This window comes from Perognathus longimembris, chromosome 21 (genome assembly GCF_023159225.1).
Source record: "Perognathus longimembris pacificus isolate PPM17 chromosome 21, ASM2315922v1, whole genome shotgun sequence".
Lineage (NCBI taxonomy): Eukaryota > Metazoa > Chordata > Mammalia > Rodentia > Heteromyidae > Perognathus > Perognathus longimembris.
In genome coordinates, this window is record NC_063181.1 from 29,459,415 (window position 1) to 29,474,482 (window position 15,068).

Sequence of the window (15,068 nt, forward strand, 5' to 3'; positions counted from 1 at the left end):
TCCCATAAACCAGTTTGTTGTAAGCACATGCTTATAATCCAAGCACTTTTGAAGGGGGAAAGGATTTTTAAGTCTAAGGACAGTTCAGGATAAATGGTATATCTGTCTCAAAACAAAGCAAAATCAACAATCAACCTCAACCTCATGAATAAAATTCACAAGCTCATTATTTCTGAAAAAAATTAGAGATATGATGCATAATATATTTTATTTCTTTTACTGCTAAAGTTTAGCATACAAAATTAGAACACCTTAAAATGTTTCCTTAAAAAAGCAGTTTTCCCCATTAGAAAAAGTTATATATCTTATTTTGTATGTATGTCCCATAATATTGAAGTACATCATCAGGTAAAGTATGCTGAAGAATTTCAGTTGCAAACATTGAGAAAATGAAATTTCTGCATTACTACCACTGCCATCCATACTCATGACACTGAAGACAGTGTACGCGGGTATGAGTATGTATGTACATGTGTGTTGAAAAGTTTGTAACTCCCTCTTTGGTCAAGCCAGCAAGCATACACAAAATAATTAGTAGTGTTATTTTAAACATGCATTAGCCTTGGGCACTCGTGATTCATGACTACAATCTTAGCTATTCAGAAGGGTTAGACCTGGCTATTCAGAAGATCATAGGTTCAAAGCCAGTCTGGGAGGAAAAGTCCATGAGATTTTTCAGTTAACCAGAAGAAAGCTGGGCTAGAGGTGTGGCTCAAGTGGCAGAGAATGAGCCATGAGCAAGCAAGCCAAGTGAGAACTCCAGCTCCTCAATTTAAAAACTTCTTCATCCTCTTAGTAAAAATAACAAATTAAGATTTTTGGAAGTCCCAATACCTAAGCAATCAATATATTTCATCAATTACATGTTGGGAAATACATAAAAACAAACCAAGTTCATCATTAAGTACAGAGACTTAACATACTTACTTGTATTTCTGAGTATTCGCTAGTATATAATTCAAATAGCAAATATTTCTAGGGCTTTTTCAAACTGTCAGTCATGACCATTATGGGATCACAAAAATCAATTGGCTAGGTGCCAATGGTTCATGCCTATAATCTACTAAGGATGCTGAAATCTGAGGATCAAGGTTTGAAGCCAGTCCAGGCAGGCAAATCTAATACTCTTATCTCCAATTAACCAGCAAAAAAGCTGGAAGTAGAGATGTAACTCAAGGAGCTCCAGTTGCGCAATCGGTTAGCGCGCAGTACTTATAAGAGATTTAACTCAAGTGGTAGTGCTCCTGCCTTGAGCTCAGCAAAAACATGAGGCCCCGAGCTCAGGCACCAATATTGACACAATTGTTTTAAATTTTGATAAATATTTTATATTTGGAGGCACAGAGGCAGTGCACCTTTGGGTTCCTCCCCCAATAGCATCAAAAATATTTTTTTTAATTTACTGTAGTAAAATTATAGAGATGGAGAAGAAAAGAGTTGTTGCAAGGGATTAGGAGTATAGGGAATATGAATATAGCTTTTTTTTGCCAGTCCTGAGGCTTGGACTCAGGGCCTGAGCACTGTCCCTGGCTTCTTTTTCTCAAGGCTAGCACTCTGCCACTTGAGCCACAGCGCCACTTCTGGCCGTTTTCTGTATATGTGATGCTGGGGAATTGAACCCAGGGCTTCATGTATATGACGTAAGCACTCTTTGCCACTAGGCCATATCCCCAGCCCCTGAATGTAGCTTTTAAGGGCACACCAGGGAGGCTTGTGATGATACAGTTTGGTATCTTCACTGTGGTGGTAGTTATAGAAAGTACACATAAGCCAAAGAAGCACAGAATGGTACACACAAACATAAAATAGTGTATTGGTAAATCTGAATGAAATATAAATCATACCAAAGGTAGTTTCCTAGCTTTGGCAATTTATCATAGTTAAACATGTTAATTTGGAGTAATTTGGTGAGAGGCACACAGGACTTTTCCATCTGCTTTAAAAAAAAATTTTTTTTCCAGTCCTGGGGCTTGAACTCAGGGCCTGAACACTGTCCCTGGCTTTATTTTGCTCAAGGCTAGCACTCTGTCACTTGAGCCACAGCGCCACCTCTGGCTTTTTCTAAATATGTGGTGCTAAGGAATCAAACTCAGGGCTTCATGTATAGAAGGCAAGCACTTTTACCACTAGGCCATATTCCCAGCCCCTCCATCTGCTTTTTTGTAATTCCTTTTGAGTGTAAAATCACTTAAGAATATAAAGCTAAAAGACAGTGAGTTGTAATTAATATTTTTAAAAATAAAATGAAAACATCACTGTATAAAGTTAGGGTAAACATTTGCCCAGGTATCTATGCAAATACTTTCGAATAAGCAGGTTACGATTTAATCTAGGTTTTTTTTTTCTTTCTCTCTCTCTCTCTCTCTTGCCAGTACTGGGGCTTGAACTCAGGGCCTGGGCTCTGACCCTGGGCCTCTCTGTGCTTAAGGCTACCGCTCTGCCACTTGAGCTACAGTGCCACTTGCAGCTTTTTCTAGGAATTGAACCCAGGGCTTCATGCATGCTAGGCAAGCACCCTACTACTAAGCAACATTCCCAGCCCTAAACTAGGTTTTTTATTATGGTCTAAAATCAAGAAATACTGAAACTTAAGGCTACTAGGAAGGAAATTACATGTTTCACTGATTATCAAATGTTCTCATTATTAAAAATAACACATGCACTGTGCATAATTCTAAGGCCTTTACATAGTAATTCCTTTATTCCTCTGTTGTAGATCTCATTACAATCCTGACTTTACAATGATACAACTGAGGCTCTGAAAGATTAAAACACTTGTTCAGAAAAAGTAAACAATAGCACTATGATGTGGACACAGAGGCTCTGGGTGCAAAGCCACTATCCTTTAAAAATGTAGCTAGAATATATCTGCCACCAATATTCAATTCCACATTCTTTCTCTATAGGCTCCCTATATCTCCATATCTCATTGGATATATTAGATTTTAATCTAACACAACAAATACTATGCAACACAAATACTTAAAATATTAAAAAATAAAAAGAAATACCTTTAAAATATTAAAAAATAAAAAGAAATACCTTTAGTCTCCAATTATCTCCCACTTCAGTTTTGATTCTATTTAGCCAATTTTCATCAAAATATGCAGGATCTCTGCAAATAAAGAAAAGCTAATATAATCACATACCCATCATTAAAAAGAACTGAATCTCATGCCACATAATCACTGAAGACATTAAAATATATTTACTGTTTATTACCCACAAAATTGTTCAGTATATGAGTCCAGATATAATTATAGGAGACTTCTCCAAAATCAATCTGCCATTATATCATTATAAAATATTTTATCAGGCATTTAAAAGGCAAAAATGGCAATATAAATTGAATTATAAAAATGAGTTATAGTATAATACACTAGCACAGAATTGTAGATACCACACAAATACCTAGAATCAAAGTTACTAACACAGCTTCTTGAAATCTATCCTAATCAAGCTTACTGCCTCCATCACTTTCCCTTATTCTCCTCCTCTCACTTCCACGTAGGGTATCAGCAGGTTTCAATGTTCTACTTTCATATATGTATACCAAGTACTGCAATCATACTTGTCTTTATTTCCCCTCTCTGTTGGCCCTCTCAACAGGGCCTGTTTTACTTTCCTATCCTTCATTTTTTTTTTAAGTATAGTAGTATACAAAGGGATTTACCATGGTATTTTGTATGTGGATATTACAGTTTAACCAGGTCTCTCCCCATTCTGCCACGTTTCTGTTTAATAGTTTTCAGTGACATTTATGTCATCTTTATGTATGAACACAATGAATTTTGATATTATTCACCTTCCCTCATTCTCTTTCCATCTCTCCCTCCTCCTAATCCCCCAAGTAGTACCATAGCTATAATTATGTTCTTTGAATATTATATACACATATATGCACACATATGAATATGTATGTTAATAACAACATTTAATGTCACTCAATTTTGGTTTCTTCAAATAATGTTACCTACTGGGCACTGGAGGCTCAAGACTGTAATCCTAGCTACTAAAGAGACTGAGGATCAAAACCAAGCCCAGGCAGAATAGTCCATGAGATTTTTATCTCCAAGCAAAAGGCCAGAGGCGGCGCTGTAGCTCAAATTGTAGAGTACCAATCTTCTGTGAAATCGCTAAAAGATAGCACTCAGGACCTGAGTTAAAGACCTAGTACTGGCAGTGTGTGCGTGTGTGCACATATGCACATGCATGTGCAAATCAAATAATATAATCAAATACAATATATAATCAAAAATATATAACCAGGGCTGGGGATATAGCCTAGTGGCAAGAGTGCCTGCCTCGGATACACGAGGCCCTAGGTTCGATTCCCCAGCACCACATATACAGAAAACGGCCAGAAGCGGCGCTGTGGCTCAAGTGGCAGAGTGCTAGCCTTGAGCAAAAAGAAGCCAGGGACAGTGCTCAGGCCCTGAGTCCAAGGCCCAGGACTGGCCAAAAAAAAACAAAAAACAAAAAAATAAATAAATATATATATATATATATATATAACCAAATATAAAATCACACAAACATAATAAGAAAATAAACAGGATCTGTATTCTCAAATATATTGCTAGGCATTAGAAGCACTGAGAATATCTGGTCCAGGGATCCATAAAACCCAAGAAATCATTTGTTAAATGACAAGATACATGTGTACTTTCCATTGGTTCTCATGGCTGCCTGCAGCCGCTTATCTGCTTGTATTCACAATTCTGTACGGCCCATGGATGATGTTATAAATATCTAAATAGGCTAGGCACCGATGGATGACTCATACCTATAATCATAGCTACTTGGGAGGCTAAGATGTGAGGCTCACCATTCATAGGCAGCCCAGGCAGGAAAGTCAATGAGACCCATCTCCAACTGACCTTCAAAAGGCCAGAAGTGGAACTGTGGCTCAAGTGGTAGTACACTATTCTTGAGCAAAAAAGAAAAAGCAGCATAGGGACAGTGCCTCGGCCCTGAGTTCAAGCCCTAGGACCAGTACCAAAATGGCTCTTGGCAATTAAAAAGTGACCTGTCCCTGCAAAGTTGACACAGGTTAGAGTGACATGAACAAATGTATTATAGTGAAATAAGGCTAAAACCTAAATATACTTACTCTTGATTTATTTGTTTGTTTGCTTGTTAACTTATTTTTGTGCCAGTTCTGGGGCTTTAATTTCTTGAATTTTTATAGTCAAGGACCACACTCGGCAACTTGAACAGCTGGACTCCGGGTTTTTGGCTGGTCAACACAGATTTTCTTGCTTGGGCTGGCTTTGAACCATGATGCTCTTATCTCTGCCTCTTGAGTAACTAGGATTATAGGTATGTGCCACTGGAGCCTGACTGCTAGGAGAATCTCCCACAAACCCAGAATGAGCCTCATTTAAAGTTTTTCAAACTGAAGTCTTAAGAAGTTATTTGTCTAAGATCAAAGATGTTTGTCCTAGTCTAAGCAAGTACAAAGTCCATGACATAATTGTCTCTACTCTATCAAAAATCAGACTGGCAATGAAACAGATAGTTAGGGGGAAAAATCTTTACTCCAACTTTTACTATAACTCAAACTGATAAAAACACTCAGCATTAAATTTTATTCAAATTAGCATTAAGTGAAGCAGCACACTGCTTGGCACTTTAAACCTTTATTATGAAAAAAATAAAAAGGTACTAAAATTTAGGTAACAAGTATTATGAACAAATAATTACAACTAAGTTATCTCTAGAAATCAGCTGTTTTTAAAGTTTGAGTTTTATCACTGTAACAAAGGAACATTAATGTGCTCTTTTGAGTATGTTCCAGTACTGGGGCTTGAACTTAGGGCCTGGGTGCTGTCCCTTGGCTTTTTCACTCAAGGCTGAAACTCTATCACTTGAGGTACACTTCCACTTCCAGCTTTTTGCTGGTTAAGTAGAGATAAGAGTCTCATAGACTTTCCTGTCTGAGCTGGCTTTGAATTGCAGTTCCTTAGATCTCAGCCCCCTTGAGTAGCTAGGATTATAGGCATGAGCCAGTAGTGCACAGCCATCTTTTATCCATCCATCCATCCATCTATATATCTATCTATCGCCAGCTCTGGGGCTTGAACTCAGGTCCTGTACTGCACTGTACCTCAGCTTCTTTTGTTCAAGGCTAGCACTCTACCACTTGAGCCACAGCACTGCTTCCAGCTTTTTCTGTTTACATGGTACTGAGGAATCAAACTCAGGGCTTCAAGTATTAGTACTTGTAATAATAAATGATGTATTAGGGAGATGGTATGTCAATCAAGTACTATGGGGCTGAGATTATTCAAACTTTTCCAAGGAACGAAATTTACTAAGCTGATGTCAAGTCAGGTTCATACAGCTAAAAGTAATTTGTTTTTCACGAGAAAATCCCCTTTAGAAAGGGCACTCTACCACTAAGCCACATTCCAAGATTCGGCTATCTACTTTAAAAGTTTTATTGAGATAATCTCAAATAACATAATTTATTCATCTAGCGTATATGAAGCATTTCAGTATACAAACTCGGTTGCATAACCATCACCAAAATCTGATCTCAGATAATTTGCATATTTTCAGAAAAGAGACATATATCCATTAGCCGTCCCTCCTGTTTCTTTGTCTTCCCAGTTCTGGAAATCACTAATCTACCTTCTTTCTTTATAGCTCTGCCTGTTGTAGACATTTTGTATAAGTGAAATAATATGCTATGTTGTCTTTTATGACTCGCGTCTTCCACTTATCTGTTTTTTAAAGAATTACTTCATTTCTCTATGGATATATTCATGCACCATGTAATACTTCAGCAAAGGAATACATTTAAGACAGTAATCCCATATGGCTATATTGCTGTTATGTTAAAGCTTCTTAATTTGTATTCTAAGTAACCTGTGATGTTAATGTAAAGTTGTCTAACAAATTCACTTTCCACAAAGTATCATTGACAATTGATCCACTTGTCAAGAGCACTGATATGCTCTTGGGTCATTTCCACTTTTTGGCCAATATGAACAATGATGCTTTGACACTCATGTTCCAATTTTTGTGTGAAAATGTTTCCTCAAACTTCCCAGGGGTAGAATTACTAAGCCTTACAATAACTCTATGTTTAACATTTGAAGCACAACTAAACTGTTTTCCAGAGTAATTGTACCATTTTGCAACTCTTCTAGCAATGGATGTGGGTTCAAATTCTCCATAGCCTCAATACTATTATTGATCTGTTTAGTTACAGCCATTGTAGTGAATATGAAGTGACATCTCATTGTGATTTGCATTTTACTAATAATAGTAAACATTCATGTGTGTATTAACCAACCGCACATTCTCCTTTGAAAACAATGTTATTTGGCCATTGGAAAATTCAATAATCTTCAATTATTGAGTTATAAGTTTTTGTTGTGTTTTAATACTCGATTCAAGGACATATGTTAACAACATATGTAAATATTTTTCCCATTCTGTAAGCTTGCCTTCACTTTCTAGACAGCATATTGTACATCCCAAATATTTTAATTCTGATTCATCATTTATTTTGTACATTTGGTGTTGTATCTAAAAAAATTTCCCTAATTCTAAATTCACAAAGATTTACTCATTTTAAGTTTTGTACAGTTTTAGTTCTTATACTTAGGCCTAATGTCTATTTGTATATGACTAAAGGAACGATTAAATTACTTGTGGATATCCATAGACATCCATCTATTTTTATTTTAAGCTTTGTGTTTTCAGTCAAGGTCTTTATTGTTTTCAAGAAAAAAAATCAATGTGTAGCTTTATACAACAAGGCAACTTTTTTATTCTTATTTCTTAATCTACATCATATTCTCTCTGTTGACCATGCGTATGTGCACATGCTCACACTTATGTCTTTTTATTGATTAATTGAAGATAAGAGGCTCAGATTTGTCTGCCCCAGTGGGCTAAAAGCTTTATCCTCAGATCTCACCCTTCTGAGTGAGTAAGATTATAGGCATGAGCTACCTACCAGCACCTCACTCCTTTTTTTCGGTTTCTCCGTACTTGAGGCTAGACGTGGCTACAGACAGACTTTACATTTCAGCACAAGTAATTAGTATAAAGATGGCTGTCACTCAGTTTCAACAATAAATCCACAAGAAAATCCAAGTGAACAGATTAATTCAGATGTTAGAAAATATTCAGTTATTTTTATACTAAAATAATCTAAAAGGCATAGTCTTAAGTCAAGTATTAGTATTTGTAATAATAAATGATGTATTAGGGAGATGATATGTCAATTACAATAGGGATGAGATTACTCAAACTTTTCTAAGGAACTGAATTTACTAAGCTGATGTCGTCAGGTTCATACAATTAAAAGATATTTGTTTTCCACCAGAAAATCCCCTTTAAAAAGGGCTTTAAAATGTGGTGGTTGAATATGAAGCATTCCCTGAAAAGGCTCAGGTATAAGAAGGCTCCAACTTGGTCCCCAACTGATGACACTACTGAGACCATAAGGGTGCTAACTTTATCAATGGATTAATCCATTAATAAGTTGAGTTTTTAACTGAATGGGCTACCAGGGGATAGGACCTGGTTGGAGAAAATAGGTTACTGGAGGACTTTAAAGTGTCTGTTTTGTTTCTAGCTCCTTCCTGGTTGGCTCTGCTTACTGCTTGCCCTGAGGTAAGCAGTTTTGCTCTACCATGCCTTCCAGATCACGCTACTTTGCTTAAGATGACCATGGACTGACATCTCAGAAAACTTGAACCAAAATAAGTCTTTCTTCCTTTTGTTTTCTCAGGGATTTTGTCACTGAGAAATTATATTTTCAAGTTGTATTGAGATTGAAAGCTAATTAACACAATATCTAAGGAATTATATACTTACTCTCAAACCTCTGAGGCTACAGAATGTTTCATTTGCAATTTAGAGTAATACTTGTGAGTACAATAACTGAAGTCCTCAATAAAATATTTCAAACCAAGTGCCATGATAGTTTGTTTATTCCTTAAGAGTACAAAATCATAGGACAACAAGGACCTAAGGACCACAGCAACATGCAGCTGGATTCTGCCCACAATCTGAATAAACTGAGAAACATTCTTCTTCCCAGGCTTCCAAATGAAAACACAAAAGGCTCCAATGAAACATTCTGGCACCAGTGTTGTATAACTTACAGAAAACTAGTGAGGGAACTATAGTGATTCCAAAGATCAGTTGAGAGGACCTAGTTCTTTCACCTGACCTACATGGATACTTAAACTTTCTATCCTTTCTACCCACACCTTCCCAACCTACAAGCAAATCTCTACCAGGTCTTCACTATGGAAATCTCTGGTTTTAAGCTAGTTAGCACCTATGTCTCCATTTTGATCTGTCTTTAATCTGAACCATTCACCTTTAGGCCACCTTGGAATACAGGAAGAACAGGACTGTTTGATAACATCTTTACAAGAAGAGGTGCAGAAAAGTACCCCCAAGAAAAGGAGCAGCAGAACCTCAAAGGAGAGACCACCATCAGGAACAAATGAGTTTATTAACCTGACCACAGTAATGTTATTGTTAACAACTTCTCTGGAACTCTTCTCAAAAGCAGGACTCTCTATCTTGGAAGATGGGTGGAAATGTTTACTTTGCCTCTTTCCATGGTGTGTCTGTGCTGTGTAAAATGCCTCCTTTTGCTACCCTTTAAAAGAGGGAGGGGGCAGGGATTACCAAATCAACCAGGTGCCAGTAGCTCACACCTGTAATCCTAGCTATTCAGGCTGAACTCCAAGGATGAAGGTTTGAAACTAGCCCAGGCAGACAAAACTCTTAAAACTAGGTAGCAAAAATCTGGAAACAGAAGTGCTAATTCAAGGATGGGCACCAGTGGCTCACTTCTGTAGTCCTAGCTACTCAGGAGGCTGAGATCTAAAGACTGGATTCAAAGCAAGCCCAGGCAAGAAAGTTCTTGAGTTTCTTATCTCTAATTAACTAACAACCAGAAAGCCAGAAATGGAAGCTGTAGCTCAAAGTGGTAGAGTACTAGCCTTGAGCATAGATGACAGACACTGTCCAGGCCCTGGGTTCTAGCCACAGGACTGACACACAAAAAAAAGTGTTACTCAAGTGGCAGAATGCCAGCTGTGAGTGGGGGGGAAAATCCAAGCAAAAGTATGAGAGTTCAAGCCTCAGCACCAACACACACACAAATAACAACAAAAATCCCCATCAAGTTAGGCCATAGAAAACCACCAGTGTTGTTGTAGCTCAAAGTGGCAGAGCTAGACTAGCCTTGAGCTGATGAGCACAGGGACAATGCCCAGGCCCAAAGTTCAAGCCCCATAACAGACAAAACAAAACATCAAATTAAAATCTCAGAATCATATCAATATCAATAAGAAGAACAGACAATAAGGCTGGAGGCCTGACTTCCAGGTAAAGCACCTCCTTACTAATCATGAAAACCCAATTTTAAACCCCCCTACCTCTAACCAAACCAAATCAAATAAAATAGGGAAAAAAAGGAAGCGAAGGTGTGGTTCAGGTGGTAGAATGTCAGCCTTGAGCCAAAGAGCTAAGCAAGAGCATGCTAGCACAAAAACAACAAAAAACTCCAATACCCTGAGAAGAGTAGACAAAACAAACAAAAAAACAAAAAAACAGCTACTAGCATGTTACATCACGACACACACCAGGAAGTGAGTCAAGCACTTCACATTCACAAAGGGCATTGCAAGAAAGGTATTCTTATGTTATAGTTTAAGAACTATTAGTCTCAGAAATCAAGTAATTTTTCTAGTTTTAATTACAGTAAAGCAGCAGAGTTGAGAGCATACTCTTATTTGTTAAAAATCAATCCGAATTGAACACAATTGGCTCTAGTTTCTGTAGCTAAGTTTTCTAATGCTAAGTTTCTGTAGCTAATTATCTCTGTAAACTATGTCACAAGTAGAAAAAGACCAACAACACACATGACATGCTACATTAAGGGCATTTTCTACTCACTGCCCAATACTTAATGTCTGGCACATTAAGTTGTGTTAAAAAAAAAACTATACTTATTTTTTGATACATCTATTTATTTTACTTAAATATTTTTTCTATCTCATACATGACTAGACACATATTTTGCTTTAGAATTAACAATCACAAATGAAGAAACAATGTTTTACTTTTCTAATCAAAGTGACTAAAAGTTGCTGAATCTTAAGACTTCAATAATACTGCATCTTACTATTTTCACGGAACAATGACCATCTATTTTGATTATTCCTGGGGGTCAGTGCTTTTGTTTCTCTAGTAGTTTCCACTTGTCAAGCAGCTGACAAGAGGCTTATTAATATATCTATTGCTTTGAGGGAATTCTATCAGACAAATCTTCGGCATTCTTAATTGAAATGCCATCCATCAGGACTTCTCTTCCATGATTGGACTAGGAGTCCTGCTTTGGCTGCTAGGGCTTTATTCTGTATGTGTACATGTGTGCTGATTCTGGGGCTCAAACTCAGGGTCCTGGTTAGGACACTGTCCCTGAGCTTTTTTGCTCAAGGCTAGCGGACTACTACTACTACTACTACTACAGCTTCACTTTTGGCTTTTTGGTGACTAATAGGAGATAAGAGTCTCATAAACTTTCCTGCCCAGGCCCTTTCCAACTGCAATCCTCAAATCTTAAGCCTCCTGAGTAGTCTAGGATTACAGGCCTGAGCCACTAGGTCCTGGTTTGCCCACCTGCCTGCCCGCCTACCTGCCTGCCCACCCACCTGCCTGCCTTCCTTCCTGCCTTCCGTCTCTCTCTTTTATTGTAAAGATGTACAGAGAGGTTGTAATTACAAAAGTCAAGTTCTGAGTACATTTGTTTTTGAACAGTGTCACTCTTCCTTTGTTTCCTCCCAGTTTTTTCCCTCTCGACCTCCCTCTCCCAAAGTTGTATAGTTCATTTTCAACATAGTATCACTGCTGCATTAGTTCCACCATTTCTGCGCTTCCCCTTACCTTCCTCAAATTTGAGTAACTTACATACAAAAGGTACAGAAATAAAAATTGACAAAGGGGAAGAACAAAAAAAAATAAAGCTAACAAGTTAAAAAAAAACATCATTTCAATTTCTTGCAAGTTCATTTTGATAAGCATTATTTTATATAATCACAGTTATTGTGGCTTCCAGCTTTGTGTCATTTTAAAATATTTTGTTGCTTTCATTTTCAACATGCCATGTGAAACCGTGCCCTTTTTTCTTGCATTTCTTGGATCATTCAAAAGTTTATGTTAATAAGGCAATTCATGATAACTTCAGGACTGGTGCTGATTCCAGAGGAATTAACCACATGATTTGAGCTTGGAAGTTCAGTCCCACACCTTGACCTCCAGGTTCAATCACAAGACTGATAATTTTACCATACCTACAAGAGGGTTCTAAGGCCTTCCAAGGTTGATGACAACAATGAAGTGGTGTGCCCAGAAAGTGGGTGCTATGCTCTCAATTTCACACCTGGTTTGTTTACCCTATGAATCTTTTCCATGTGCTGCTTCTTGACTTTGGGCTTTAATAATAAAAGTATAACTGTATAGTGATTTCTTGAGTTATCTGAACCATTCTAATAAATTAATTACCAAACTTTAGAGGAAATGTATGGAAACATCTGAATTGGTATCTGGCTATGTGAAAGTAATGGGTAGACTATGCATTCTACTTCTAGCTAACATTTGAAGTATGTCATGAGGATTGACTCCTTGACTTTTAACTATACAGGTCTGCACTAACTAAGAAATGAAGGGCCTTGACTTTTAATTTATGAGGTCTAAACTATCTCAGTATCAGTATTGGACCAACTACAAGATATTCCACTGGCATTCACAAAACTGCTGATGGAGCAGTGGTACTCACTAGACACTATGTTGAAAACAAAGTACACAACTTGTGGATGGGGACAGGAGGGAAAAACCATGAGGGAACAAAGGAAGGGGTGAGACTGTCTAAAAAGAAATATAATCATTACCTGACTTACAAAACTATAACCCCTCTGTACGTCACCTTTATAATAATAATAATAAACTGCTGGTGCAAATATTAGTAAATTGTTTTGGAAGACAAAGGCTAAGATAAAGTTGCTTCCTTTTAATTTAAAAGTCAACTGTATAATTCCACACTTATTTACTCAACAAACATTTTCTGTATATTCATAGAACAGGACAAAGGGATTATGGAATATAAGAGAGTGGAAGCAAGTGGGGCACCAATGGCTCATGCCTGTTATGCCATCTAATCAGGAGGCTGAGCTCTGAGGATATGAGAAGAGTCCAAAGCCACATTGGGCAGGAAAGTCCATAAGACTCTTATCTCCAATCAACTGCCCCCAAAAAGACAGAAGTGGTTCCAAGAACACTAGTCTTGAGCACAAAAGCTCAGAGACAGCACTCAGGCCCTGAGTTCAAGTCCCAGGATTGGTAACAACAATAAAAATAATGAGTGGAGGCAGTATTAAACAGGGTGGTCAGAGCAGGCAAAACTAAGAAAGTGACAAATGTTAGTGAAAACAGGAAAAGGACATCTAAAAGCCCAAGGGAGGAGATGCCTGATGGGCAAGTTAATGAGCAAATAAGCCACTGTGAGAAGTAACTCTAGTGAGGTAAGGGTAGCCCAAGTGGCCCTATCACATTACAGTTAGTTATTCACTCTTATTCTGAGTGAAATTGGACAAAATGTAGGGGACTAAGCAAGATGAACTACTAAAAAGAAGAAAAATCACTCAGGCATCCTGAAAGCTATTTAACCAATATTAAATCTAACATTAGGTTAATATTAAATCTGATATTTAGCCAGTTAACAAACTATTAACTGTTTGTTTTGGAGACATAGAGTCTTATTATATAGTGGAGGCTGGAATCAAACTTAATTTTTCTGCCTTTGCCTACCTAGTGCTAGGATTACAAGTATGTGCAAGCACACCTAGCCCCAAGGAAGCCAAAATTTAGAAAAGTGTAACAAGGAGATAATAAGCACAAATAACACTGGCATGTTAGAACTGCGAATGGAATATGAAAATTAGCAAAACATAGCTCTTTGGTAGCCCTAAGTGTATTTTAATACGAGGGTATAAAAAATTCTGTTTGAAGTTAATTTAAAAGAGTAGGAGAAAAAGAATCTAGACAGTTGGTACAGACTAACCTTTAACATAGAGTTTTGTTGCAAAAGGGAAGAGAAATGGGACAAAGCCTAATGAAAGCATTTTACATTTTAAAAAATACCAATCAATGATCCAGCTGGTGGCTCACGCTGATAATTCTAGTTACTCAGGAGGCTGAGACTTGAGGATCATGGTTCAAAGTCAGCCTGGATAGGAAAGTCTGTGAGAGATTCTGTGTGTGTGCTTGTGTGCGTGTGTGTGTGTTCTCCAATAAAATATCCACCCCCTCCCCCCAAAAAAGCAAAAGTGGAGCTCTGGCTCAAACAGTAGAGTGCTAGCTTTGAATAAAATAAAGATCAAGCACAGTGCCGAGGCCCTGAGTTCAAGTCCCAGGACCAGCACACACACACAAACACTAACAACCCAACAGAGAAGGCAAAACTGATGGTGTAGGAAAGGGAAGAAAGAGTAAAGTGATTATCTTGAGTAGTTAAGATACAGGAAGATCCAATACACAAAGTAGGACATATACTATCTTATAACCATTTACTATTTTTTGACCGGAAGACTGCAGTAAGCAAGGTAGGAACAAAGATTTTTAAGAAAGAGGAAAGAAGTCATCTATAAGAGCAGTAGAATACAAAATATAAAGAAATTAAAAATGAAATCCATCAGCATGTTGTCTTCTAGCCAGATTCAGTTGCACTGGTGAGAAATAGAAAGGGAAAAATATTAGATTTAACCAAAGTCATGGCTTTGCAAAGCAAATACAAATAAATGAAAGAGTGGTAAAAGAGGATACTGTGTCCAAGGAAGTAATTATCATAGACTAAGGACTTTCAGTTGAATAGGAGGAATAGCAAGAAGGTGAAGGTCAGCACTATGGGAATAGATAAAAGGCATGTTTTCTTTCATATGTGGAAGTTAGATCTAACTTATAAACATATACAAAAACTTATACAGGGATATGTACATATATACATCAACAAATTGGCTATAGTTGTT

The 15,068-nt window shown here is 37.4% G+C and overlaps 1 protein-coding gene across 2 annotated transcripts in view; it reads right to left on the reverse strand.

Annotated features, from left to right (window-relative positions):
* Hook3 (hook microtubule tethering protein 3) overlaps nt 1–15,068 on the reverse strand; it is a 100,758-nt gene that overhangs the window by 64,975 nt on the left and 20,715 nt on the right. The window contains exons 2-3 of one of the 2 annotated variants that reach the window (XM_048330489.1): nt 3,043–3,115; nt 11–102 (exon numbers count right to left, since the gene is read on the reverse strand). Coding sequence is in view for 1 of the 2 variants with exons in the window: in XM_048330488.1 (XP_048186445.1) it covers nt 3,043–3,115 (73 nt within the window). In the remaining variant the exon portion in view is untranslated. The remainder of the gene's footprint in view (nt 1–10; nt 103–3,042; nt 3,116–15,068) is intronic. The other variant, XM_048330488.1, reaches the window with a different exon arrangement.